Raw genomic sequence first — 26,951 nt, 5'->3', positions numbered from 1 at the left:
AACACAAAACTCTTAAGATGAAACCCACCAAATTTGAAGTTGGTCAGTTCAAATTTTTAGGAGGAGTTTGTTAAAATACAATGCCTGCAAATGGCAAAAATGGATCAAAAATTGTAAAATTAATTAAAAATGGCTGACTTCCTGTTGGACTTAGGGTATGGCGTCATGAGGCTTAAGTTAATTCATTCGTCTCTTCTCCCTGTGCCTCAATTAACAGTGCAGTGTGTGGAGGTCAGGGTAGTGGATGGGTGTGTAGCATGTTTGACTTTCATGCAGGAGACCATTGTTTGCACCCCGTCACAGACCTGCAATTAACATCCCTAGCCTTAACTATACTGTGATACAAAGCGAGAATTTTGTAAATGTTGGCATTGGACAGAAATCATTGGACGTAATCTGGGGTTTCTCAAAATTGTTCAATATCAACACTCCTGTCAAGCAATAGGGTTGCAAATACCAAGAGCTTGAAATAAAGAGCTTTTTTTGTAATTTGTTGGGTTGGTGAAGAGCAGGGATGGGCTGAATGCAGGCCCTGTCCTCACTCAGTGCGGCCACAAATTAAATTCAAAATATCAATAAATTGTTGGTTTCACAAGCATTGCAGGCAAGCGGGCTATTTGACCAAATTTGGACCGGATCCTGATTGTAATGATACTCTCCACTGATAGAGGGTGCTCCTACAGGGCGGCCTGTAGCCAAGCAACTGCTTGTACATGGTCTCACCTTGGTCTCGCTAGGCCTCTTTTGCAACAATACACGATGAAGAGACACACGAGTGGCAAAAACCTGGAAAGAAAACTGGACCAAGAGAACCATGTCTTCGAGGCAAGATGGAAAACAGATGTTCTTTTTTCCGGAATTCAAAGGCAAACTTATGTGTTAAGTGTGCCAGGAAACAAAATCAACCATGAAGGATTCAGTGAACTTCAGTCGCCACTGCAACATCATGCACGAAAACAAATATCACATGTACACCGGAGCTACCAGAGCTGCTATCATTGCTTACCTCAAAGGAAAAACTCACCGACAGCCTTTTTACCAGAGCCATGACTACATAGGAATCCTCTCTAAAGGTGTCTTATACTGTTTCCTTGAGCTTGCTAAAGCAAAGAAGCCCTTGTCAGAGGGTGAAACAGTGAAGCGATTTGCAGGAGAGATGGCTAATGCTTTTGGCAATGATAACATGATTAAGAACTTTGAAACGATCTCTATGTCCCATTGTACAGTGACACAGGGAATTTTGACTGCAAGTACTTCTCCTTAGCATTGGATGAGAGAACAGGTGTGATGGATGTTAGCCAGCTTCTCATTTACACAAGTAAATTTACAGTTCATTTGAAGTGCTCAAGGAGTTATTGAAATTGGTGTCTTTGCATGACATTCCCAAGGGCAAGGATGTTTTCAACACTGTTAAAAGTGTTGTCAGTGAGCATAGGGGCTTTAACAAGCTTTCAGCTGTTGTTACCAATGGCGCACCATCAGTGCAAGGAAGACACACTGGTTTTGCCAGGCTCCTCCAATAGAGTGGCACTGACTGTCCAATACTGCACTGCATTATACATCAGGTGAGTAACATTATCGCTAGCTAACTATTAATAAATGATTATGAATGTGGGTATTCTTTGTGAGAATTATTATCATAGGCTAAATCCTTTTTCATTTTGGTCTTACAGAAGGCCCTCTCTACCAAGACAATGAATTTCAGCCATGTCATGAATTTAGTACCAAGGTTACCAATCTCATCGAGTGGGAACAGGTCTCTCAATCATAGGAAGTTTTGTAGCCTTTTTGGATGAAGTGAGTGGGATTTACAGAGGCATACTGAGATCAGATGGTTGAGCCACAGGAAGTGCCTGGAGGGTTTTTTCTGTGCTGCTCACTGAAATCCCAGCACAGCATTCGATGTGATACAAGTGCTTACTGCAGTAAACTCGGGGATACAGATTTTCTCTGCGACATGGCCTTCCTTGCAGATATTACCTCACATTTTAAACACTTGAATGCAAGAAAACATCTCTCAAGTATAGAGCCGACATAGAAACACTGCAACAGCAGTTCATGGACCACTTTCAAGATTTCTACACCATGCAGCCACAGATTGCGTTATTCACTGACCCCTTCTCTGCTGCTTTCAATGAGCAACCCCCAGAGTTGCAGCATGAACTGTGCAAACTACAGTCAGATCCCTTCATTCAAGCAAAGCACAATGAGAGGGGAATTTCATTTTGGAAAATCTTGGAATTGAATTTATGGGTATGATTCTTCCTTCCTCCTAGTTCACAATGTAAGACAGTAAGAAGATCTCCCAAATGAATGGATCATACAGCCTTGATCATCAGCACAAATAAAAGAGAGAGACTGAACATTTCTGTTGCTGTATGTTTTGTATGTTTACATCCCTTCAACTATACCTTCCTGCATTTTCTGTTGTAACCAGTGTTCAGGATGAAACAATAGAGCAGCATCACTGCCCTGCTAATTCCAGCCATCTCTTGCCATCTACCTTCCTGTTTACACCTCCATCAGATGTATGTTTCCAACTGTTCCTTACATCCCCTCTTCCTTATAGCAGCTCTGTTGTGTCTGCCTCTTCTCATCACACAGAGCAGGGTTGTCTTATATCTGCTGTAATGTGTAAATAAAATAGCACAATCATAGATCACATTCAGCTGTGGAAAAAAGAACAAGCCACTCTTCTTTCATTTTATAAATGATATATGTTGGTGTGGTAAATCTTGGTCTAAAGGGAGGACAAATTGAATCAATAAGAACTGCCCCATATGATACAGTTGGAAAAAGAGAGAATCAAGGTAAAGACATAAAGAAGGATGGAAAAAATGAAAATGTTTTTCACAGCTTCTGGTGGGCTAAAATCAGTAAATAGCACAACACACAACACAACTCAGTGAAATATACAGGTAAACTTCAAGCTCAGTGCTCCTCAAACAGCACTGATGAACAATGGGGTAGGACTCTAGAAAAAAGAAAGTGGGTTATTACATGATCCCATTGCTTTTCCACACACAATCCAAACCCCTCTATAGGCTTTTGAAATGAATGTACATGTTTTCCAAGCAGGTATATCTATATTCTTGTTGTCTAGTGGTAAGACCTGGTGAGGTGAAATTAAACAGATAATGTCTAAGGTTTTAAGGGCGATTAAGAGCATATTTCCTTGTGTTCTAAGAAGCCAGTAGTATATTCTATAAAACTGCATGTATTGCATCATGGTGGAGATCTGGATTTGGTGCATTGCATGTTAGAGACATTTTTCTCTGCTTGCTGACTAAAGCCCAGCTAATACAGAATTTTATGAGAGCCAGTACTAGTATTGATATTGTAAGAATTCAAAATATCTAATGTCAATACAATAATGTGTTTTTAACATGAAGACATAACTTGAACAAACATTTTTGTAATGATCCCCCTAAATTTGGTCCTTAAAGAGTTGTGACCAAGATAGTTACTGGACTCCCTGTTTCTAAATGACCTCAAACATATCTTTGACATTTCTGTAATGACTACTGTTCATTGGTTGACACTATACACTGATACAAATATACTTGCAATAAGCTAAAACAGGCCTATGTATTGGCAGGGCTCTCAGTCTGAGTATGAGCAACAGAGCACCTTATCTGATCATTATTATGAAGGGGCACTCCACTGATTTACAAATAAAGGTCAGTTTATCAGTCATGGTTTAAGTGCTACTCACCCTAAGAAATGTCAAGTCTGAGAAAATAATCCTGATGATGTCATAGTGATGTAATCCAGGTTATCTCAGGTTTGGCTTGGATACTACAAGTTCATAACAGGAAGCCTGTGTTTCAAACTTCATGCATCGAGTTTGGAACATGGCATACTAAATCACTGCAGCACCACTTTAAGCACTAATGTAAATGCTATGGTCAGTCAGACTGACTAATTCAAAAGGAAAGAACAGGCCTAAATAACAACAGCCAGTCATAATAATCATGTTCGGCAAGTTCTGAAAGCTAATGAATGAGGGCTCAGTGGATTAGATTTCAATCATATCAACAGGAGCAAATTACCTCTAAAACAGGGATGTATTTGGACTGTTAGTTGCTGTAAATGTTTTTAAAAAAACTCTTTACAGAGCCTTTTCTTATTATTTTGGTTTATGGTTGGAATGGTCTTATGTATGTGTATGTGTATGTGTATGTGTATGTGTATGTGTATGTGTATGTGTATGTGTGTGCTTGTGTGTGTTGTAGACCTGAAGTTTAAGAATGGACTGTCCTCTTTTTCAGAAGCTGAGGAGCTGTATCAGAAACGTATTTTAACAATAACAGGAATCTGCATTGCACTCCTAGTCGTTGGAATCATGTGTGTGGTTGCCTACTGCAAAACAAAGTAATTCATGTCACATTTTTATGTTTGATTTATAACTTAAAGGTAGACTCGCTGATTTTATTATAGCGCCCAATAGTGCCCCCAAGTTACAAGACTCCTCAAATGTGAACTCTGCCTAGTTTCAAAATAATGATAGAAAGTAAGAAGAGTACATTCTTTTGAATAACGCTTTTCAAAATTGGGGTTACATTAAACAATACCTATTAAACTAAATACTAAACAATACATACATGCCAAAAAAGAGACAACAACAATAAATCACATGAGTAATTATTTAGATATAGGAACAAATTGGGGCAGGGAAGCATCAATAAAATTAGATGTTTTTTGTTTTTTTTTTAATTTAAAATTCATATAGCTTGGAGCCAGGACAGCCAAATATTGAACTTTGAGTGGGAAGCTACGAGGGGAATTTGTTCTGATCACCTGAAAAGTCTAACAGGAAGCCAGTATAGTGAAGCCAGCACTGAGGTAATATACCCTTTTCATGGCAGACATTTTGACTTGTCATAGCAGGAAAAGCACAGGTGTAATTAATAACATTAATGATGGCTGCATTCCATTTAGGTGAGTTAGTCCCAGGGCTCTGGTATTGTGCATGCTCACTCACTGACATGGCTTACTGGGACATTTAATGGGATGGAGCGATTGTTAATGTTATCAGTTACACCTGTGCTTTTCCTGCTATGACAAGTCAAAATGTCTGCTGTGAAAAGAGTCGATTGTGCAGCAAAATTTTGAACTAATTGTAATGTGCTCCAGCTTTGGCTTAAACAAGAATACAGAATGTTACAATAGGAGGACAAGAGGAGACAAAACAGTGAATGATTTGTCCTAGCTGTTGGAAAGATAAGAAGGGGCATAGTTTGGTGCTTTTGGACGCTATAACAATATTGTGTATTTTGTACTGACCTCAATGAAAATATATAACATAAAAATATTACTGACCATTATTTCAGTCAAGCCATTATAACATTAGAACTTGGGGTATATGTATCCCTTTTGGAACATTTGGAACTCTCCCCTCTGATATTTTGTCCAGTAGTGATCCGGACTGTCTCACAGTTTAGTTTTTCTTCCAAACAGGAAGCACAGGAAGAAGCTTCATGACCGTCTGAGGCAGAACCTGAGAAACAAGAGGGACAACCTGGCAAGCTCAGCCAGAGGACGTCAGATTTCTAACTTGCCTCTTCAAGATTTGCAGCTTATCAATGTATGCTGGTATTTGTTGGTATCAAATGAGAGGCATCAAAATCTGTTAAATGTGTGCACTCACATCTTTGTTCAACTGTTTTCTGTTCCTATTTCCAAAGCACTGTAATGGGATGACAATGCAGCATGCAGCTGAGAAGGAGACAGAAATAACCCTCTCCACAAGCAAAAATGCCATATCTACGCATGAACCCACCACACTCACCCACATCTCTGGCCAAAGGTAAGGAAGGACTTTAAATGTACTCAGTTTGGTAAATTTGGTTTGGTTTGAATCAGTTAGAACTTGTAACTCTAGGGAGGTGATGTGGAGGTAACATGGGTAGCTTGTCAGCCACTAAATGATTACCAGTAATTCAATGGCTGTCCTGGGGGAGACACCAGGGATGAGGCAAACATAGCAGCCCAGCCATTCTGTCTATCCAGCTACAAAACTAAAATAATGTTATTTATGTTCTCATATTCAGCCTTTTTTTTCTTAAAAGAGTAAGACGAAATAATTCCACTTACTCCTGGTGCAGTTCCTGTGTATAATTTATTGTATTCTGTAACCAGAGAACACTGTTCAGCACAGAGGTGTCTGGTGGTGAGAACAGCTCAGAAAAGACCTCAACCAATAGAAAGTGAATATCTGCAACATCATAGCTTTTCATCCTCTAATTATGAGGTTCATGTCTGGCTGTTATGGCTGTATGTGTTGCCTGTGTGTGTTTTTCTTTTTCCTCTCCTGTCTGTTGCTCTGCCCAGGTCATCTACAATCAAGGGTGGGGCATAACACTGGCAACCTGACTTGATTCATTTATTTACATTAGTTAATATACTATAAACTCTCTATACATGACAAATGGCTCTTGTGTAAATTTGAGGAACTGAAAAAAATAACCATCTGTATGTATGAGAAATACAAAATTTACAAATATAAGGCTTCTGGTGATACTGTTTAAAATCATCTCCACTGAAACCTGATTTAGACCCAACATGTGTTTGTCACCAGCTAGCACCATTTATCCATGCAGTATGTGCTGGGATTGTCCTAAACTTCATGTGATCAGTGGTCATCAAATGAAGTATACTGATATACTGTCTAACATCACAAGTGTATGATTGTGGCCTGGTACTTTACCTGCACTTTTTGGAAATGTCATGAAAGATATTATCACAAAATAAGATACCATACACCAGTATGTTCAGTTTCATCTCTGTGTGTTCAGTGGAAAGACTGGTCTGTGGCATGAGTTGGTTGGAGGTTGGGGGAGGCAACTAGCCTGCACCAAAAGAGGATGATTACATCCTCTGCTGAGTTAAAGTTGTCTACATATGTCTTCTAAGCTGGCTCGCTAACGTTAGCCTCTGTAAACATACTTTCAACAATCAAGTTGGAAGGCGTGTAACCTCTTGTGTGCTGTGTGTATATACTGAGTCTAAGCTAACTATTGATGGTGAGTAAATACCTCCAAATGTTATTTTATGTCTTCATGTGTTAAATATGAAAGATGTGATGTGTAGATGTGGAGTTCTTGAAGTTGTTGGAAGGATCTTTTGTCGGGGCTGAGCTGAGTAACAAAGACATGTTGTGGTGTGTGGTACTTTTCATATTGTATAGGTCTAGTTGTGTGTATGAGGGTGGAAAATTTAAATACGTGATACATTAACAGATTTCTTTCACAGTCAGTAATAGACTAAATTATTTGCCTCACTTGCAATCCGATGGGCATGCAGTGGTCAGTGTTATGATAGTACAAATAGGCTCATTTGGGAAAGGCCACCCAGCCACAACAGTGGCATTTCATTTCTTTCATCAGCTGGACTACACAGTGAAGCAGAAATTTTGCAGTACTGGGAACGAAGCCCTGGATTTTAACTGTTCCTCCTGAGCATCAAGTAATCCTTAACTGTAGACTCTAACAGGATTACTATGCTGTCTCATTCATAGATGAAGATGAGTGAAAACAGAATAGGAATAAACATTTTTATTGGGTCTACTTTCTTACATTTTGGCAGGCTCAACTCAGATTGGCTGTACATATAGTTGCAAATTTGAGAGGAGTTCCAGTTGCTCATTTATTATTTATTAACTGCTGCATCAGTAAATCAGACTTTGAATTCATACCAACTGTGAGCAAAATTGTATGAAACGCAGTGAAAAGCTCAGGTACAAAAATTTGACCCACAATACATTTATGTCACTGTTAAGGCTTGTCTGAAACCTGTGTCCATGTAAACACCCCCTCCCTGTCTCTGCAGCTGGAGTAATGACTGGAGCAACAATGTTCTGTCTGACACTGAGTCTGTCTCGATGATGTCATTGGCGGAGAATAGCCAGGGTGCCATACAGGGCCGCAGGGTTCGTCTGAATGCCACTGGTGGCACCAGAGACTTAAGCGCTCATTCACAGAAGTGCAGAGACACAACCATCTCCGACAGGGACTTGCCTTAAAGTATGAGGTAATTGACTGATTAATTTTAACTTTGCGCCACAAACAGAAAACCAAAATGAAACTGAAACTGGCAACAATAAAACAAAGACTTTCAGAAGATACACGTATAGCAATTTGAAATAAAGTAGCCTAAAATACACACAATAGCTACATCACCCTTAAAGTCCTAAATATAATGTATGTAAGTAAAATATTTAATCATATATGATGCCGCTGTTTTCTAGCTTACAATACACTGTCCACCAAAATGTGACACTACTGGGGCCCAAACATTGAGGAATGAATGAATGAATGCATAAATAAATAAATAGGTAAAGTGACTATAAATAATGTGTGCAGCAAATCAAAATGAAACAAATACACATATCTATGTAGAAAAGAGTTAAGTACATTATTAAAGATTCTTCTATTTTTCTGTTTGAGATATAATCTATTTGAATATTTATAAATTGATGTATGACTTATTATTTATTTCCCAACTTATTTATGTATTGTATTTTCTCATGTATTTATTTTATTTGTATAAGTATTTATTTTCTTAATTTAATGTTATTTATAAAAAATGATTCAAACTCAAGTTCAAAGAACAAAGTTCAAAGCAGAGTGAGGCAGTAACAATAGTTTAGCCATTGAACTGAATTCTGAGAAAATCTGAAGAAATAACACTTCTGTGTCAGAATGTTTGTACTTGAAAACATTACCTCTTCAAAATTTGCTACAGAATTTGGCAGGGGGAAGAAGTGTGATCAGCCAAAATTAAAGGTGCGAGCCGCAATGAGCAGGTTTCAGGTTTGACAAAGCCAAGCAAAGTCACTTCAGCTAGTTTCATTGGGTTTAAAGGAGCGAGGCCAAGCATATGTTTTTCATCATTACAATGTATGCAACATTTCAATAATTGCACACTCAAAGTTCTCCCATTTGTCCCCCTTTCACTGGATGTCAATGAAACTTTGTGTGTATGTTCAGGAGATGTGTGTCTCAGTCCCCAAAGGCTGTATACCAAATTTGGTGTTGATGAAGTCAAAATCCAAAAAGTTCTATTCATGTTACTGTCACTGTTTCACATAATGCAGATTAGCAAAAAATCCATCGTGGCAGACTTTTATGGTCCAGGAGACTTTTTTTCATAGAGCACATTGAGCTGGACTCGTGTCAAATTTCAATTCAGTTGGACACACAGTGTGAGGGGCTTGGCTTTTCAAAAGTTGAATTTTTGGGCCTTGATTATACTACTATCTGGCCGATTGAGCCAATATTTCTTGGGAAGCACATGCATATCATTTTGATTTGAACAAAATTTGGTGTGTATATTCAGGAGGATTTCTCCCATGAATTTAATCAGGAATGCTCAAAGGCATCTTGAGTTATGAGCAAATATGTAGAAGGCCACGTCCACTTTCACCAATCAATATTGCACTTCAGATTTTGTTCAATACTCACCCCAAGAGCATGCACACCAAATTTGGTGAAATTCTGTCCATCTGGATATCAGATACATGTTTGTAGCATTTTGGTGCCCCCTTAAAGTGCTTTGGCAGACCAGTTCCCAATCAGAATGAACTTATGTACCAAAATATTATGAAAAAATTATGATAATTGACATATGGTTAATGAGTTATGGCCAATATTTGCTAAGCCTAGCCCTTTGTGAAGATATTTTGGTTGATTGGTTGGTTGACAACCATTTTTTTCAACCAATCTTGCTCATTTATTTATTTAGTGGTATACCAAATTTGGTGTTGATAGAGTTAAAACTCAAAAAGTTCTATTCATTTTACAGTTTATGCAAATTAGCAAAAATCCATCATGGTGGCCTTTATTATCCATGAGGCTTTTTTGTAGAAAGCAGAGATGTATAAGTGTGCCACATTTCAAGACATACAGACTCACGGTGTGGAGGCGCCGGCCTTTTAAAATGATCACTTTTTGGATTGTTAATTATAGCACCACCATCGGGCCAATTGGGATCATATTTCTTGAGAAGCATTTCTGCATCATTTCTAGTTGTGGTGCCAAGTTTCGTGTCTGTAGCTCATTCCAGCTCACAGTAAATTCAGCATGGGCATAAGATGGCAGATATTGAGGAACGGCCACTTCCACCAATCAGGATGGCACTTCAGATTTTGGTTAACACATGCCCCCAGGGCATGCACACCAATTTTGGGGAAATTCTGTGCACCAGGTTTTCAGACACACCTTTGTGGCATTTTTGGCACCCCGTGTGGGTCAAGCTCACAATGCTTTGGGAGACCTGTTCCCAATCACGGACTGAATGTGTGTACCAAAATTTATCATGATTGAACAAACAGTTAATGAATTATGGCCAATATTTGCTAAGTACCACCCTGTGCAATTATATTTCGGTTGATGGCAGCCATGTTTTTCGACTAGTCTTGCTCATTTATAATAGAAATTTGTAACTCAATCCTGTGATGCTGTATACAAAATTTGGTGTTGATAGAGTTAATTTGCAATTTGAGCTGCGGCAGAAGACAAATAATAATAATTAAAGCTGCAACCAGCAATTTTCAGGCCCTCGCACCTTCACACATGTCGGGGTGTGCTGCAGTTGAAGGGCTTTTATTTTGGGCATGCAGATGTGTTCAGGACCAAGCTCTTAATGGACGTTGCACAAATAAGTTATACATCACTTCCTGTGTGGTGCTAGACTGTTATGGCCACAAATAACTCAACCCTGTGGCCCGCAACATATAAGGAAAATGCCAGACCCGAGGTTCAATGATGCAAGCCATGTTTTATTCACAACAACCTAGGAGTTAAATAAACTACAACAAAAAAAAGAATTAACCAAAAACTATGGGAGTCGGGAGGTCTGGCCAAACAGAACATAAAGGTGGGGGGAAGTCTGGGCCAGTAGTGGGCCAACCACACAGTGGGCTGTCGGACCCGGGGCTTCACTCCCCTTTCCTATCAAAAAATGACCATAACCCAACCTACCAAACAAAACCATGAAAACTGGCCCACCAGACCTCCGTCCTCAAAAAAAAGATGAAAAAAGAAAACATAAATAATAAACAAAGAAAAAGAAAAAAACAGGAGGAGAACAAAGAGAAAAGAGGCCTCCAGCCTCTCTTACATATAGGGCAGGGCCAATTAGTAGTTAGCTGACAGAGCACCTGAGAACGAGAGAGAGAGAAAACAAAGGGAGGAAAACACAAGGGAGGGGGAGCACGTAACATAGACAACACCCACTAATTATACTTCATGTTGCTATATTTCAAGTGTAGACCACACCTTGTAAATTTCATGTGAATCGGATGATTTTTGTCACATAAGACTAAATTTCCTGTTGTCAGTAGGTGGTGCTACAGAAGAGGGTCATTAATGCAGCAACATTTTTAGTAGAGGTCAACTGAAAGGCATATGCATTTTCATGAATATCTGACGTTGCACAAAGGAGTTAAATATGACTTCCTATGTGTGAGGGGAGGGAGCTGGCAAGCATCCCCCTCACTTAAGGTAAAAACAATACATGTACATTGACTAACACAGGAAGTTAATTTTTGTTATGTTGTGCTTTTATTTTGGGAACCCCTACTAATCACTGTCTCTTTGAGGTCTAGTGCACACATAGGAATGCAGCCGCAGGGCTCCAGCAGATGTCAATTACCTTGTTAGGCTGTACCAAGTGGTCAGGAATAAGAGAGGGGAGTGGGTAGAGGGTTTTTTTGTTAAGTTTGGCTTTTGTTTGGTATTTCTTCAGTTTATTATGCATTTTATTTAATCTGTATTAGGCAAGAGTCATGTGTATTTTGTGTATGAAAATATCAGTAAGGTTAAATTTCAAATATGTTTTCCAAATAATAGTTATGCCCAGTGGGAAAGCAAGTTAGTGTGTCAGAGAGGAGGGGAGGTCAGGTTGAGTGTCACCTCTCCTGCTGCCATCCACTGCAACCTGCTACACCAGCTTTTGCTGTCAAGCATTCTGCTACATGGTTCACCACCATCCAAACCTCACATATGGTGTCAGAAGTGGGATGAAATGCAGTCAGATTGAAGGGGTATAGCTTGGAGAGCTGACAGTATGGGACCTAAAGCACACACCAGAGCTCAAAAGATGGATGTGGCTGAAGATGGTCTGAAAGAGGGTGCTGCGGGAGGGCTGCCCTTGATCATGCATCCTAGGAAGGAGCACCTGGTACCCGCAGAGATGGATTCAATTACCGGCATGTTGCAGCAATGTCTTCAGTTCCAACATGACCTAGGTGAAAGGTGGGACAAAGAATAAATTAGACAGGACAAAAGATGGCACCAAATGCAGGTTCAAATGAATAACCTCCATGATGAGATGTAGCAGCAGCAGGAGAGAGAGTCAGTCCCAGTTGATCACACTGCTACAGCAGCAGGAGGTGGAGAAGCATGTTTCCCAGTCCAGTGCCTGGAGCAAGCTAAGAGGCAGGGGCTGGGGGCAGGCAGCAGTTCCCAGACTGGAAGAGGGTGATGATATTGAGCACTACCTGACCACATTCAAGCACCTGGCGGAGGCATATCAGTGGCCAGAGATCGAATGGGCATTGAGACTGATTCCACATCTGACGGGGAAGGGGCGAGCAGCAAAGGACACATTTGACTACAAGAAGGTCAAAGAGGCCATCCTTGCCAAATATAAAATCAATGAGGAACTCTATAAGCAGAAGTTCAGGGAGCCTGACATTCGCCCTAATAAGAATCCGACAGAGTTCAACTGGAGAAGAAGACCAAGGCCGGTTCAAGGCTCCTCAGAAGCCCTTCACTGCATGGGGTAAGCCACTGGGGTCAGGGGGTGGAGGTGGTCCTAGAGAGCCAGAGCCAGCTAGGCACCTAGAAAAAGCTGTAACTCCTATGAAGGCAAGGTCAATTTCTAAGCCTGTTTGCTTTTACTGTGGTCAGGAAGGACACATTAAGCCAGAGTACCCAGTCAGAAAAGCTAAAGCAGCTTATTTTTGTACTGTTCTTCGACCCTGTCAGAGTGAGAATTGTGTCGTAGGAAAACAGCAGGTCATTATAGTTAAGATCAATGGTAAACCGGCCCAAGCGTTCCTTGATACAAGTAGTGTGCAGATGTTTACACCCATCACTAGTCCAGAAGGAGGGTCCCCTAGGAAAGCCAGTCCTGGATATTTCTTGTGTGCATGGTGACCATCGGGCTTATCCTATGACAGTGTACCTGGAGGTAGCAGGGCAAACTTACCTTCTTTCAGTTGGGGTAGTAGACAGCTTAGCCCACCAGGTAATCTCGGGACAGGATGTTCCCATCCTTCAGGAGTTGGTTCGGTTATGTAAGCCAGTCAACATTGTCACTACGTTGCAGTCACAGATCCAGGGAGTGGAGGAGGAGGGAGCTGGTGGCAACCAGGCAGGACTGTTCAGGGTCCAGAGGAACTAGTTCCCCAGCTCCCAGCGCAGGACGATCCAGAGAGTCAGGGTCCAGACCAGGATTCAGGTGAGGAGGGTCTAAATGTTCTCTTTGAATTACTTTACTTTGATGAGGTTCTTACTGACAGTACTGTTAAAGTGAGGAAAAGTAGGAGACAGAAAAGGCAGGAGAAAATGGCAGGTACCGTTCAAACAGGTTCAGAGCTGCCGGAGGCAAAGATTTGTGATACTGAGAAGGAGTTGTGACTTTCTGCAGCTTCAGAAACAAGATAAATCACCGCAGGACCTCTTTAAACAAGCAGCTGTAGTGCAGCGGGGTCAGGTGGCAGGGCAGGGCTATTTCCTCAGAGACCTGGTGCTGTACTACAAAGCAAATGTAGATGACAGGTGGTCATCAAAGACTGGTGGTTCTACAGGGGCTCTGGGAACAGGTGTTAAAGCTGGGCCATAGTATTCCCTGGGCAGGTCATCTAGGGACTAGAAAGACCTTGGACAGAACTGCAAGCCGGTTTTACTGGCCAGGTGTGCGCACAGAGATACAGGGTTATCGTCAGTCTTGTTCAGTCTGTCAGCTAGCAGGGGATAAGAATGTACCCAAATTCCCATTGCAACCACTTCCAATTATGGATGTTCCATTCAGCCGAATAGCGACAGACATTGCTGGGCCATTAGAGCGAACACAGTCAGGACATCGCTACATACAGGTAATTTGTGATTACAGTACCAGATATCCTGAAGCATCTGCCCTAAGAGACATCACTGCTAAACAAATAGCATATGCATTGCTGCAGCTCTTCTCAAGGGTGGGTATCCCATATGAAATTATGACAGATCATGGAACAAACTTTCTTTCAAACACACTCAGGCAGGTGTACAGGCTCTTAGGATTAGGAGTATTCGGACCACCCCTTACCACCCCCAGACTGATGGCTGAGTGGAGAGGTACAACAGAACTCTTAAAAGCATGCTGAAGAAGTTTATCTCCACTAATGCCAAAGACTGGGACAAATGGCTCCCATATTTCCTGTTTGCCTACGGGGAGGTGCCTCAAGCTTCAACAGGCTTCTCACCTCTTGAGCTTCTGTATAGCAGGCAGGTGAGAGGTCCCCTTGACATGTTGTAGGAGTCCTGGGTGGGATCCCAGGAGAAGAAAACCAGTGTTCTGGCATTTGTCTTGCAGATGAGGGAGAAAATGGAGCAGGCCACCAAGCTGTTGAGGAAAAATATGGAGAAGGTTCAGCAGGGACAACAAACCTGGCATGACAAGGCAGCCAGAGAACGATCCTTCAGCCCAGGTCAGCAAGTATTTCTCCTTCTTCCGACAGTTGAGAACAAGTTGCTGGCAAAATGGCAGGGCCCATATACTGTGCTGAGGAAGTTGAGTCCAACAACCTATGAGATTGAGATGCCAGAGAGGAGAAATCCAAAGCAGACATTCCACATCAATCTGCTGAAGGGATGGAAAACCTGGGAAATCTGACCCCAACAGCAAATGTTTGTTCAGACAATGGAAGAGGAGGATGATGTTGTGGGTGAGTTCACTCCTACTAGTCACAACTCTGCATCCCTGGATCTCTCCCATCTCTCCCTGACCCAGCAGCAACAGTTGCAGGTCATTGTCCCCCCAGACTTGTTTCAGGAGAGACCAGGGGCAACAGACCTAGTGGAGCATGATATCCGCCTGAAGGACAGCACCCCCATCAGGTAGAGAATGTATCACATCCCACAGAAGTTGGTGCCAGTGCTGGAAGAGGAGCTTGCAGTCATGCTGGAGCTGGGTGTTATCGAGCCTTCCTGCAATGAATGGAGCAATCCCATTGTCCTGGTAATCAAGAAGGATGAAAGCATCAGGTTTTGCATCAACTTCAGAAAGGTAAATGCACAGTATAAATTTGATGCTTATCTTCTGCCAAGACTGGATGACCTCATTGAACGGGTGGGCCAAGCAAGGTTCATTACCACCCTGGACCTTTGCAAAGAATACTGGCAGGTGCCCTTGTCTGATGCTACCAAGCCCCTGACTGCTTTTAGGATGCCTCAAGGACTGTGGCAGTTTACCAAGATGCCTTATGGTCTCCACAGGGCTCCTGCCACCTTTCAGAGGTTGATGAACCAGGTGCTGGCAGGTATGGAAACATTTGCAGCTGCCTACCTTGATGATATTGTGATATGCAGTACATCCTGGCAGCAGGACTGCCACCTGGCAATCGTACTGGGGAAAATCAAGGAAGCAGGCCTGACTATCAATCCACGGAAGTGTGCAGTAGCTAAGCAGGAGACTCAGTACCTGGGCTACATCCTCGGAGGTGGTAACATTAAGACGGTGCAGGACAAGGTGGAGGCAATCCGAGCAAGGGCGAGGCCAACCACTCGCAAACAGGTGAAGTCATTTCTGGGTCTGGTGGGTTGGTACAGGCACTTCATCCCGGACTTTTGTACAAGGGCAGCACCCTTATCTGATCTCACCAGCATTGCAAAAACCAAGGTACTGTGAGGAGCAGGAAAAAGCATTCCAGGACTTCAAAGAAGCCCTGTGTCAGGAGCCTGTGCTGCAGAGCCCAAACTTCAACTAACCCTTTACAGTTCAGATGGACGCTTCTCACCAAGGGATAGGTGGGGTCCTCCTACAAGGAGAGGGAGAAGAAAGGAAACCAGTGGCATACATCAGCAGGAAACTGTTTCCCAGGGAGACTAGGTACTCTGCAGTGGAGCTGGGGTGTTTAGCCATTAAATGGGTCATCAACATCTTCAAGTACTACCTTTGGGAGGGAGCTCAACTTGGGAACGAACCATAAGGTTCTGCAATGGCTGGAGCAAATGAAGGATACCAACACCGGATCGCGCGTTGGTTCCTGTCCCTTCAACCATATCGGTTCTCCATTTACCACCAGCCAGGGAAGCAGAACACGGTGGCTGAAGCATAAGAAATGTGGTGCAGGTTGGATAATGTACATTCAAGTTACAACAACTTCCTGCTTCATGGCGAAACATTGAAGTTCACTGTCATCACAGCAACAGCGTATAATGAAAACTAAAGATTTTGATAACATTTCATTGTAAAGATCTTTCGGTGACACTGACCAAACTCAAAGTTGGTTGAGTTAAATTTCTATGAGAAGTTTGTTAAAATACAATGCCTGTATATTGCAAAAACAGCACTAAAATTGCAAGGTTAATTTAAACTTCCTGTTGGACTTAGGGTATACGTCAAATTTAAAGGTGGGAGCTTTTACTTTGAGATTTTCTAGGGGGTGCCATTGAGTCATTTTCCAACACCCAAGCCCAAGATCCATACCAGACAACTAAATACACCTCTTCTGATGCATCTGCCAAGTTTTGTGAGTTTTCAAGCATCCCTAGCCCCTCAAAAACCACTTCCTGTTTCATGGCGAATAATGCATTGCCATGGCAACAGCTTTTGATGAAAACTCAAAAACCAAATTTGAGATGGATCTGTTCATCCTGCTAGGCACAGGTCATAAAAGTACAGCACCTGTAACTTCCTGTTGCCAGTAGGTGGCGCTATGACAATGACTCAGTATTGACACATAGATGTGTTCAGGTGAGGACCCTCATCAACCATGAGAAATCTGGTGCAGATTCGACAATATACTTTTGAGTTACAACAACTTCCTGTTTCATGGAGAAACATTGAAATTCGACGCATTACCACATCAAGGGCATTCAGTGAAAACTCAAGATTTTGAAAGCTTTTTATCACAAAGGCTTTTAGATGACAGTGACCAAATTTGAAGTTGGTCAGGTTCAATCTCTAGAAGGAGTTCGTTAAAATACAACGTCTGGAAATGGCAAAAAATACGAAAAATCTCAAATTAAATTCAAAATGGCTGACTTCCTGTTGAATTTAGGGTATGGCTCCATGAGGCTTTTTTGTGCGTCTGGAAATGTTACATGTGCCTACTGAATTTTGTTCATCTACATGAAACTGAAAGGAGGGGCTTCAAATTTGAAATTTTCTAGGGGGCACCATTGAGCCATTTTGCCACGCCCATGCCCAAGACCTGTAAAATATTAAAGTTTTCAAGCACCTTTACCCCCTCAAAAATGCTTTTCTTCACGGAGAAGAATAATAATTAAAGCTGCAAGCAGCGATGATCGCACCCTTGCGCACGCTGGGGCACAGCGCAGTCAAAGGGCTTTTATTGCAGGCATGCAGATGTGTTCAGGACCAGACTCATATCGGACATTGCAGGAAGGAGTTAAATATCATTTCCTGTGTCCACTATGTGGTGCTAGAGAACACCCATTAAACATCCTGTTGCTGTATATCAACTGTAGACCACACCTTGAAAATTTCATGTGAATCAGATGATTTTTGTCATATAAGGCTAACTTCCTGTTGTCAGTAGGTTGCACGATGACTATGCCTCAATATTGACATATTGATGTGTTCAGGACAAGATTCTTATCGAGCATGAGAAATTTGGTGCAGGTTGGAATATGTACATTCAAGCTACAGCAACTTTCTGCTTCATGGCGAAACATCAAAGTTTGCCGTGTTGCCATGGCAAGATTGTTCAGCGAAAACTCAAGATTTTGATGACTTTTGATCACAAACTAGTCTAGATGACACACACTGATTTTGAAGTCATTATGATGAATTCTGTAGGAGGAGTTTGTTAAAATACAAGGCATGGAAATCACAAAAACGGAACAGTAAATTCAAAATGGCTGACTTCCTGTTGGGTTTAAGCTATGGGATTTAGAGACTTTTTGTGTGCCCTAGCATGATACATGTGTGTTTCGATTTTCATACATGTAGGTTTAACGTGCAGCGTGGGCTGCCTTGTTGAAATACTGTAGGCAGCGATATTGAGCCAGTTTGCATCACTGACGGAATATCGTCATATAGATCAAACACGTGAAGTTTGGTGCAGTTTGGAGTATTTACACTAAAGTTATAGCAATTTCTTGTGTCATGGCAAAACATCAAAACTCAACGCCACGCCACAGCCACGACTTCCTGCTCAACTTGGGGCATAGATCCAAGAAGCTTTTTTGTGTGTCTGGACATGATACATGTGCCTACCAAATTTGGTTCATCTACATCAATTCTCAAGGAGGGGCTTCAAATTTGAAATTTTGTAGGGGGCGCTATCGAGCCATTTTACCACACCCATCCCCAAAACCCATAAAATATTACATTTTTCACCACTTTGGAAAAATGCGCAAAGTTTCATAAGTTTTCAAGCGTGTTTAGGCCCTCAAAAATGTGTTTCTTTTGGAATAATAATAATAATAATATAGAAGAATTCCCTCAATTACAAGAGGGCCTTTAGACCGTTCGGTGCTTGGACCCTAATAATTCCTTCAGGAACAAGTGGGCCTTCGCACTTTGGTCCTCAGGCCCACCGCTATGTCCTCGGGCCCTAATAACAATAATAATAATAATTAAAGCTGCAAGCAGCAATGATCAGGTCCTCACACCTTTGTGCATATTGGGGTGTGTTGAAGTCGTGCTAAGCTGTCACTTGAAGCCCCAGTCCTCTGTTAAATGGTATGGAATGATGCTCACACTCCTAGGAAAATGTAACATTTTTGAAGACTGTCTAATGGTGCAGCATTGTAATTATAGAACTGAGAGTTTGCATAAAGTGGAAGGCACACAACCATGCTGCATTAATTTCACATTGCAGTTGATCTTAATGGGAATTTACACCCATACCAAACCACTAGTGGTTTGGACCAGTCATGTCCTATGAGGATTCGTGATCTCACGAATCCAGCTGCCTCACAAGGTAAGACAGTGATAGATAGTGGTAGACAGATGGTTCATAAAACCAAGTATTTTTTGAAAGTGTCCTCTCAGATGGTTCTGTGTAACAAACGATCTGGTGTGTCAGGTTAGTAGTTATCTACAGCCTCTCTAAGAAACCAGCACAACAGGATGCAGACCTTTAAAGAGGGCTTTATGTGTTGAATTTTGTTTTGAATTTTGTGCTCTTAGACAGAAAGGATAGTCCCCACTGGGATGGTACAGATTGATTGAAGTCCCCTCTTTGCTTTAACAAAATTATACTGGTCCCCTGTTAAGTGATGTGGAGTGATGCTCACTCTCCTGCATGGATGTATACATTAGGACAGAAAAAGACAGAAAATGTAATCATCATCATTAAGTTGTTATTGTTTGACAGGAAAAAAGAATTAAGTATTTGATCAGTTTTGTAAAGATGTTTCCTGTCACAGAGTCTTTAGAGGATATTTCATTGTCATCAAGTAGAAATGCTGCCTGGGAAAAACAATTTAACATGGTTTGAGAAATTCAGGTTCATGAGATTTTCAGAGATACAAGGGATAAGTCAGCTAGAGGATAGATTAACCCCCAAAATCCCAGTGTTAAACTACTGCAACACAATTGTCAAGTTTTTTACTCCCTGCCTCCATGTTTGTCATGGACAAAAGTGCATCTTTACAAATACTTGACACACAAAGGAACAACCCCCGTTAGCTGATTCACACTATTATTTTTTTTCTGACAACAATTATGGGATCTGTGATTCATATCAAAATAGAATAGTTTTTCTCTTCAAGATAGATTCTAGCAAGGCAAGATTTTGTCCGCATAATGTGTAATGTCCAGAGTATTTATATTATATATAGTTTAGATTTTACTAAAAAGTCCTCTCTTGTACTATTAAGACAGATCCAATTTCAGTTTCAATTTCATTTAGCAGATGCTTTTATCCAAAGTGACGTACCTGAGTATCAGAGACTGATATAACACAAGCAGGGATCTAGTCAGGAGACAACAACATGAGTAAGTTCCAGAAAGCTTAAGTTTTAGCCCAATAGGAAGTAGGTGCCAACAGGTGGTGCACTGAGGCAATACAGGGAAGGCCTGCCAGTAAGGAGTTGCAGTAGTCAATGCATGATATTACAAGAGCCTGTACCAGGAGTTATGCTGCATACTCAGACAGGTAGGGTCTGATCCTCCTGATGTTGTACAGCTGGATGCTGATGTTTTGTTGTATGGAGGGAATGGCTGGGATGACATGGAGCTCGGTCTTAGAGAGGTTGAGTTGAAGGTGGTGTTCTTTCATCCATTCTGATATATCGGCAAGGCATGATGAGATCCTAGCCGAGACTGAGTGATTTTCCAGTGGGAATGACAGGAAAAGCTGGGTATCGTCCACATAGCAATGGTATGAGAAACCATGGGAGCAGATGATTGCACCAAGTGAGGTGTTGTATAATGAGAAAAGAAGGGGACTAAGCACTGACCCTTGGGGAGCCCCTGTGGATAAACTGTGCAGTTTGGACACTTCTCCCCTCCAAGATACTCCCTGACAGGTAGGATATGAACCATTCAGAGACTTGGTTTAAGACTGTGTGCTCAAGTGTTTTGATAGAAAGGGCAGGAGTGAAACCGGTCTGTAGTTTTCAATCTGTGTTGGGTTGAGTGTAGGTTTTTTGAGCAGCGGGGTGACTCGGGCTTGCTTAAATGCAGCAGGGAAAACACCCGTTGTAAGTGAGGAGTTGATGATGTGTGTGACCACAGGGTTAAGTATTTGGGAAAAGTTCCGTAGCAGGTTGGATGGTGTTGGGTCCAGTGGACAGGTCGTGGGATGAGAGTCCAGTAGAATTTTGAAGACTTCCTCCTCGGTCATAGGGGAGAATGAGGACAGTGTGGCCCTGTTATCTGGCAGCTGTAGACTTGTTGGTCAAGCTCAGAGAACTGGTTACTGATGGCAGAGATCTTATCAGTAAAAAATGAGGCAAACATGTCTGCAGTGAGTAGAGTGGAGGGTGGAGGAGGAGGTGGATTGAGGAGTGAGTTAAAAGCAGAGAACATTTTCCGCGCGTCTTTGGCGCTGCAGATCTTATTCTGATAGTAAGTGATCTCAGCAATTTTTAAACTGGAGAAGAATGATGCAAGGAGACCCTTATAGTCACTAAGGTCAGTGGACTCTGGATTTACACCATTTCCACTCTGCTGCTCTGAGTTCTGCTCTTTGCTCTCTGATGACTTCAGTGAGCCATGGACTAGGGTGGGTGATGCAAGCAGGTTTGGATGTTAGAGGGCAGAGATTGTTAAGAGAGGTGGCTAGTGAGGAGTGTGTCTGTAGCCTTACTGACCACGAGTGAGGAAAATTCATTATGAGGAGGCAGGGTAGCCAATACCTCATTGGAAGGTTAAGTCGGTGTGAGGGACCAGATGTTGCGGTGGAAAGAGACTATTTGTGGAGGAATATGAGGATGTCCTGGTAAGGTGATCGTAAATTGAATAAAGAAATGGTCAGACAGATGTAGGGAGGTGACAGTCAGATTTGCTGTGGAGCAGCAATAAAAATCAGATCAAGAGTATTGCCTGCTTTGTGTGTGGGAGGGGTGGAGACCTGTTTGAGGTCAAATGAGGACAGAAGTGACAGGAAGTCAGCTGTTTTGGTTTTGTCAGTATGGATATTCATGTCTCCCATGACAATCAGTGGTGTGTCGTCATCAGGCATGGCTGAAAATAACATGTCAAGTTCGACAACAAAGTTCCTCAGTTGACAGCCTGGTGGGCGGTATATGACAACCACAAACAGCTTAACAGGAGCAGTAACTCAATACTCGGTATTCAAAGGAGTGTTGTTTAGTTGTTGTTTAGTGGAGAAAGCTTAGTGAATTTCCAGTGTTTGGAAAATTAATATGCAATTATCCATGAATAAGAATGGAGGAGCAAATTAGCACAGCAAATGATCCTTATTAAAAATGAATAAATCAGTATCTTTTATCTGACCTCACTATATTCATGAATGAGTTTAAAATGAATGCCCTGAATATGCCCAAACAGGCACTACAAAGTGTAGTTGATGCATTATTCAAAACCTGCTAAAGATTGGGAAATGTTTTTTCTCCTGACTCCAATTAAGTTATTAAGAGCAAATACAAAATAAGATATAATTCACAGGATGAAGGGAGCCCTCTTTAAAATGCATGCTTTACTATTCCGCACAGGTCCTAAAAATGACCAACAATAACATAGACAAGTATGAATTCCCCAAAGAGAAAATTAAAATTATTGCGCTAGTGTAATCAATCTTTAAAAAGTAACTTTAAGAATATATTTTTTATAGTTAAAGCCTTGATAAAGTAAATTTTGTTGCTACTACTGCAGTACTTCATATTAGTGCATGCAGGCAAGATATGATATGAAAAGTGATAGCAGTAATGCCCTTAAAAAACTGAACGTTATGATACATGAATTTTTTCTTTCACTGAAAGTATGTAGGAGTAATTAGCAGTCAAAAAACATAAAGAAGAATAGTAATAACTAGATTGCTTGCATTTCCTGTCGTGATTGCTGAAAGCTGAAATAAATAGCAAAGCACTGCTGAAAATACTACAGATTTGTTCAGCGTCCCCATTTATACAAGACAATGCATGTGAGAGCTGGAAGCTGTTAGCTGCTTCCAGCTGTTTCTATCACTGCTGCTGCTGCAACCTAATGAGAATGATGAGAGCTGAAATACACTGGAAGCTAAAAACTGTAAGCATTGCTGAAGCAATGCTGAAAACTGCTGAAAAAAAACAGCTGATATCAACTGAAATGCATTGCTTTGAAAACTTGGAAACTGGAGCTGGGAGCTAAAGTGCATTAGCAGAAGAAGCTGAGAGCTAAAACATGTTGCTTAAATGATACTCTCAAAGTTGGAAGCAGAAATAAAATGTCTTAAAATTGTGAAATGATATAGAATACCTTGTATTAATATCAGATCCAAGGGATCTTATTTTGAAAAACTCGTTTCTACTACTAGTTTCCTGGTAACATACAGTGAACATTGAAGGCTTTTATTTAGAAAAGTCTGGCTAATCCTGACTTTCCTGTTGTGAGAAAGTTATCATATTGGACTTTTATTTTGAAAAACAGCCTCATCCTGAACTTCCTCTTAAGATACAGTTACTCTATGGGACTTTTATTTTGAAAAAACAGCCTCAATCTGAGCTTCCTGTTAAGATACAGTGGCTTTTATTTTGAAAATCAGAAATGACGCCCTGTATATAGATGTGTGTGTGTGTTTGTGTGTGTGTTTGTCACTAAAAGTCCCCATGAAGACAGAAAAACCAGTTTGTGTGTGCACGTACATATGTATGTACAGTGCTCAGCATAAATGAGTACACCACACTACATTTGTCAGAAAATCTTAAGTTTCCTTTCAGAATCAACATTATCTATGGGTTACTATACAACCAAATATCCCCACAAATGTGGGCCATTGATTGCAAACAAGATTTGTTAATTTGCACACACAAAAGTGTTTTTCCTAACAAATTCATTCAAGCCCATGTTGCAAAAATGAGTACACCCCAATTAAAGTCTTAGGAGGAAGCCAAACTTAAGACTCCAAAATTCTTATTAACAAGAATTCAACCACAGGTGAGTCTAATTATTCATTTAAGAGGTGTCCAGCAGACAGGTGACTATAAAAGGGCATTACTTAACAAAGAAAACCCCTTCCCATGTCATGCTGTCACCAATGGCACCACATGGAAGAGAAATGTCACCAAACCTAGAAAGGAAATCATTTCTTTGCACAAAAAAGGTGAGGGCTACAAGAAGATCAGCAAAGCTTTACATATCAGTCAGAATACTGTAGCAAAAGTGATCCAAAAATTTAAGAAAGATGGAAGTGCAACCATCTCACAGAGACGTCCAGGCCGTCCACAGAAGTTAACATCTCGACAGGAGCATCTTCTGGTGAGAAGGGTTGAAGAAAATCGCCATGCAAGTCACTGCACTTAGCTAAAGAAGTAGAAAGCCAAACTGGAGTGACTGTTCATGTGACACCATACGGCGCACACTGCGGAGGATTGGCATGCATGGGTATCGTCCACGAAGGAAGCCTCTCCTTAAGCCCAAGCACAAAAAAGCAGGCCTAGAATTTGCCAGGGCCCATGCTAAAAAAGATGAAGACTACTGGGACTCTATACTCTGGAGTGATGAGACCAAGATCACCGTTTTTGGAACTAATGGCTTCAAAACTGTATGGCGTTGCGAAGGTGAGGATTTCAAAGAAAAATGCATGGTGCCTACAGTGGAATATGGTGGTGGCAGTGTCCTTATGTGGGGCTGCATGAGTGCTGCTGGTGTCAGGGAGCTGCATTTCATTGATGGTATCATGAACTCACAGATGTGCTGCTCTATACTGAAAGAGAGGATACTACCATCACTCCGTGCCCTTGGTCATCGTGCACTTTTCCAACACGACAATGATCCAAAATGCACATCTAAAGCTACTGCTGCATTTTTGAAGATGAACAGGGTGAAGGTGATTGAATGGCCAAGTATGTCTCCTGATCTGAACCCAATTGAACACCTATGGGGAATTCTGAAGAGACAAGTTGAGCATCACTCTCCAGCCAGCGTCCAAGAGGTTGTTCTTGAAGAATGGAAAAAGATAGATGTTGTAATATGTCGCCAACTTGTTCATTCCATGTCTAGAAGACTTGGTGCTCTCCTTAAAAATCACGGCGGTCATACAAAATACTAGATGTAGTTTTTGTTGCTGGGTGTATTCATTTTTGCTCTAACTAATTTGAGTAAAACTGAAGATTTTGTGATCTAAGTTATATTTTTTAATTTCATGTTACAGAGTTAAATAAGTGTTCAATAAAACTCAACCATGTGAAAATTTTGGAAATTGTTCTTGTGTTCATTGAGATATTGATAAAAATCTTACTTTTCAAAGGGGGTGTACTCATTTATGCTGAGCACTGTGTGTATGTATGTACAGTAAGTATGTATGTACGGTATTTATGTATGTATGTATGTATATACGGTAAGTATGTATGTATATATGCATACATGTATGTGTGTGTGTATGTACAGTATATGGGACAGTATGCATGTGTATGTGTCTGTATATGTGTCATTTTCTCCCATTCACTTACATTGTAAGAATTTGTTATTTATTTTGAAAAGTCTAGCTAATCCTGACTTTCCTGTTATGATAGACTTAACTGTGTATTAGAGTCAGTATTATGTTCAATAACTCAGACAATGATTTGTACCTCTTTTAGTACCTTTTTAATTTCAAATTTGGTATATTGCACATGAACAACTTTCAAGCAAAATGTGTGAACAGTCTTTCTGTTGTAGGTATATATCTGCTGTGACAACTCCAACTCGGCTGTCTCCAGTGTCCCACACCTCACCTGTAACTCCAGGGTCTCCTCCATCAGAGATGTCAGCCCCCCTGTCCAGTCTGGCCATCTCTGTCCCGTCAGTGGCCCTAAGCCCCTATGGTGAGGAGGAGCGCCCACTGCTGTTGTCAAACAAATGTCAGCCATACAAGTCCTTGAGCCGAGATGAACAGAAGAGGACCTCTGTGCACTACAACCATGGCCATGTGGCACATAGCTTACCACCTAGCCCACTGTCAACCATGGAGAATAACTACCAAATCACAGTCATCACAGCTGCCATCCATATGGTCTCAGCATCGCCTGAGAAGCTAATGAATACAAATACTACTATCAACAACTACAGCACCAAAAGAGGAGGCATCACCAATGGCCATGTGTTGCATAATGTGGAGTCCAGTGGTGACAGCATACTAGAGAGTCAAACAGAGGAGCCCCAGGGGGAACACACACCCTTCCTTACTACAGATAGCACTACAGCCCTGTTGCTTAGGGCTATGGACAGCAGCAGGACTAACCCAGCATCACCAAATGATGACCTGCAAGTCAAGTCATCCAGTGCCACCATCAAACAAGATCCAGTAGCTGTGTAAAGTGAAAAGAAACAGCTGAGAATCCTTTATGTTTAGGAAAAAAAGGAATAGTCACTATTAAACCTTTATTTTCTATAAATTATTTGTTGTGTAAAGAATTTTGAAGATAAATGACAAACAAAACTTTTATTTTAGTGAAGTAGCGAATAAAGAGTTTTATAAATAAAAAAAATGTACAAATGTGTTCATGTCTTGTAGGTAAAGTGCCATACACTAGTATGTAGCAATGGTTCAGTATATTTCAGCGCAGAAAAAATATCAATGGTGCCTTTCTGTTTGGTATGCTTAAGGGAGCTGCAGCATTGCATACTGGGCCATATATCCACCATCTTAATCTTCTGGTTAACAATCAAAAATAACTTGCTGGCTGCCTTTAATATTCTGTAGTATGAAGTGCCCACTGACATGACAGTTTGATAATAAATCTTATGCATTCGAGGTGCATGCTACATCCTTAAATGCTGTGATGGATTAATAAGCAGTGTATGTGGTTTCCTCTCCAGCCATTTGACCTGACTGGTCAATTATCTGATGTCTTTGTACTCATTACGGGCTTTCTCACTGAGACTTTTGTTTGGAAATACAATACTGAAAAATACAATGTCTGGACTGATGTTTATGGTGAAATGATTAATCATTACCTGTATTTGATGAGAGATGGAAAAAAATGTAAGAGATCATAAGCTACACTATAGAAAACCTGTCTAAACTGGTATCCTGCTAGTGAAAGAATATTATAACTGTTAGATAAAGGTGCAATCAGTAAAGCCTGGCTATTTAAGTGTTACAATTATGATGTCCCTAGTGAGTT

At 41.1% G+C, this 26,951-nt stretch overlaps 1 protein-coding gene across 1 annotated transcript; it reads left to right on the top strand.

Moving 5' to 3' along the window:
- Positions 1-1,507: 1,507 nt before the first annotated feature.
- On the top strand, positions 1,508-26,739 carry LOC121886102 (pro-neuregulin-1, membrane-bound isoform-like). Its single transcript, XM_042396024.1, has 8 exons — positions 1,508-1,565; positions 4,272-4,374; positions 5,461-5,587; positions 5,688-5,809; positions 7,831-8,016; positions 12,340-12,786; positions 13,336-13,467; positions 25,504-26,739. The coding sequence occupies exons 2-8, from the start codon at positions 4,346-4,348 to the stop codon at positions 26,138-26,140; spliced, it is 1,680 nt and encodes a 559-aa protein (XP_042251958.1). The 5' UTR covers positions 1,508-1,565; positions 4,272-4,345; the 3' UTR covers positions 26,141-26,739.
- The last annotated feature ends 212 nt before the right edge of the window (positions 26,740-26,951 follow it).

This window comes from Thunnus maccoyii, chromosome 19 (genome assembly GCF_910596095.1).
Source record: "Thunnus maccoyii chromosome 19, fThuMac1.1, whole genome shotgun sequence".
Lineage (NCBI taxonomy): Eukaryota > Metazoa > Chordata > Actinopteri > Scombriformes > Scombridae > Thunnus > Thunnus maccoyii.
The sequence above is the reverse complement of the archived record's forward strand: the minus strand, read 5'-3'. Positions and strand labels throughout refer to the sequence as shown.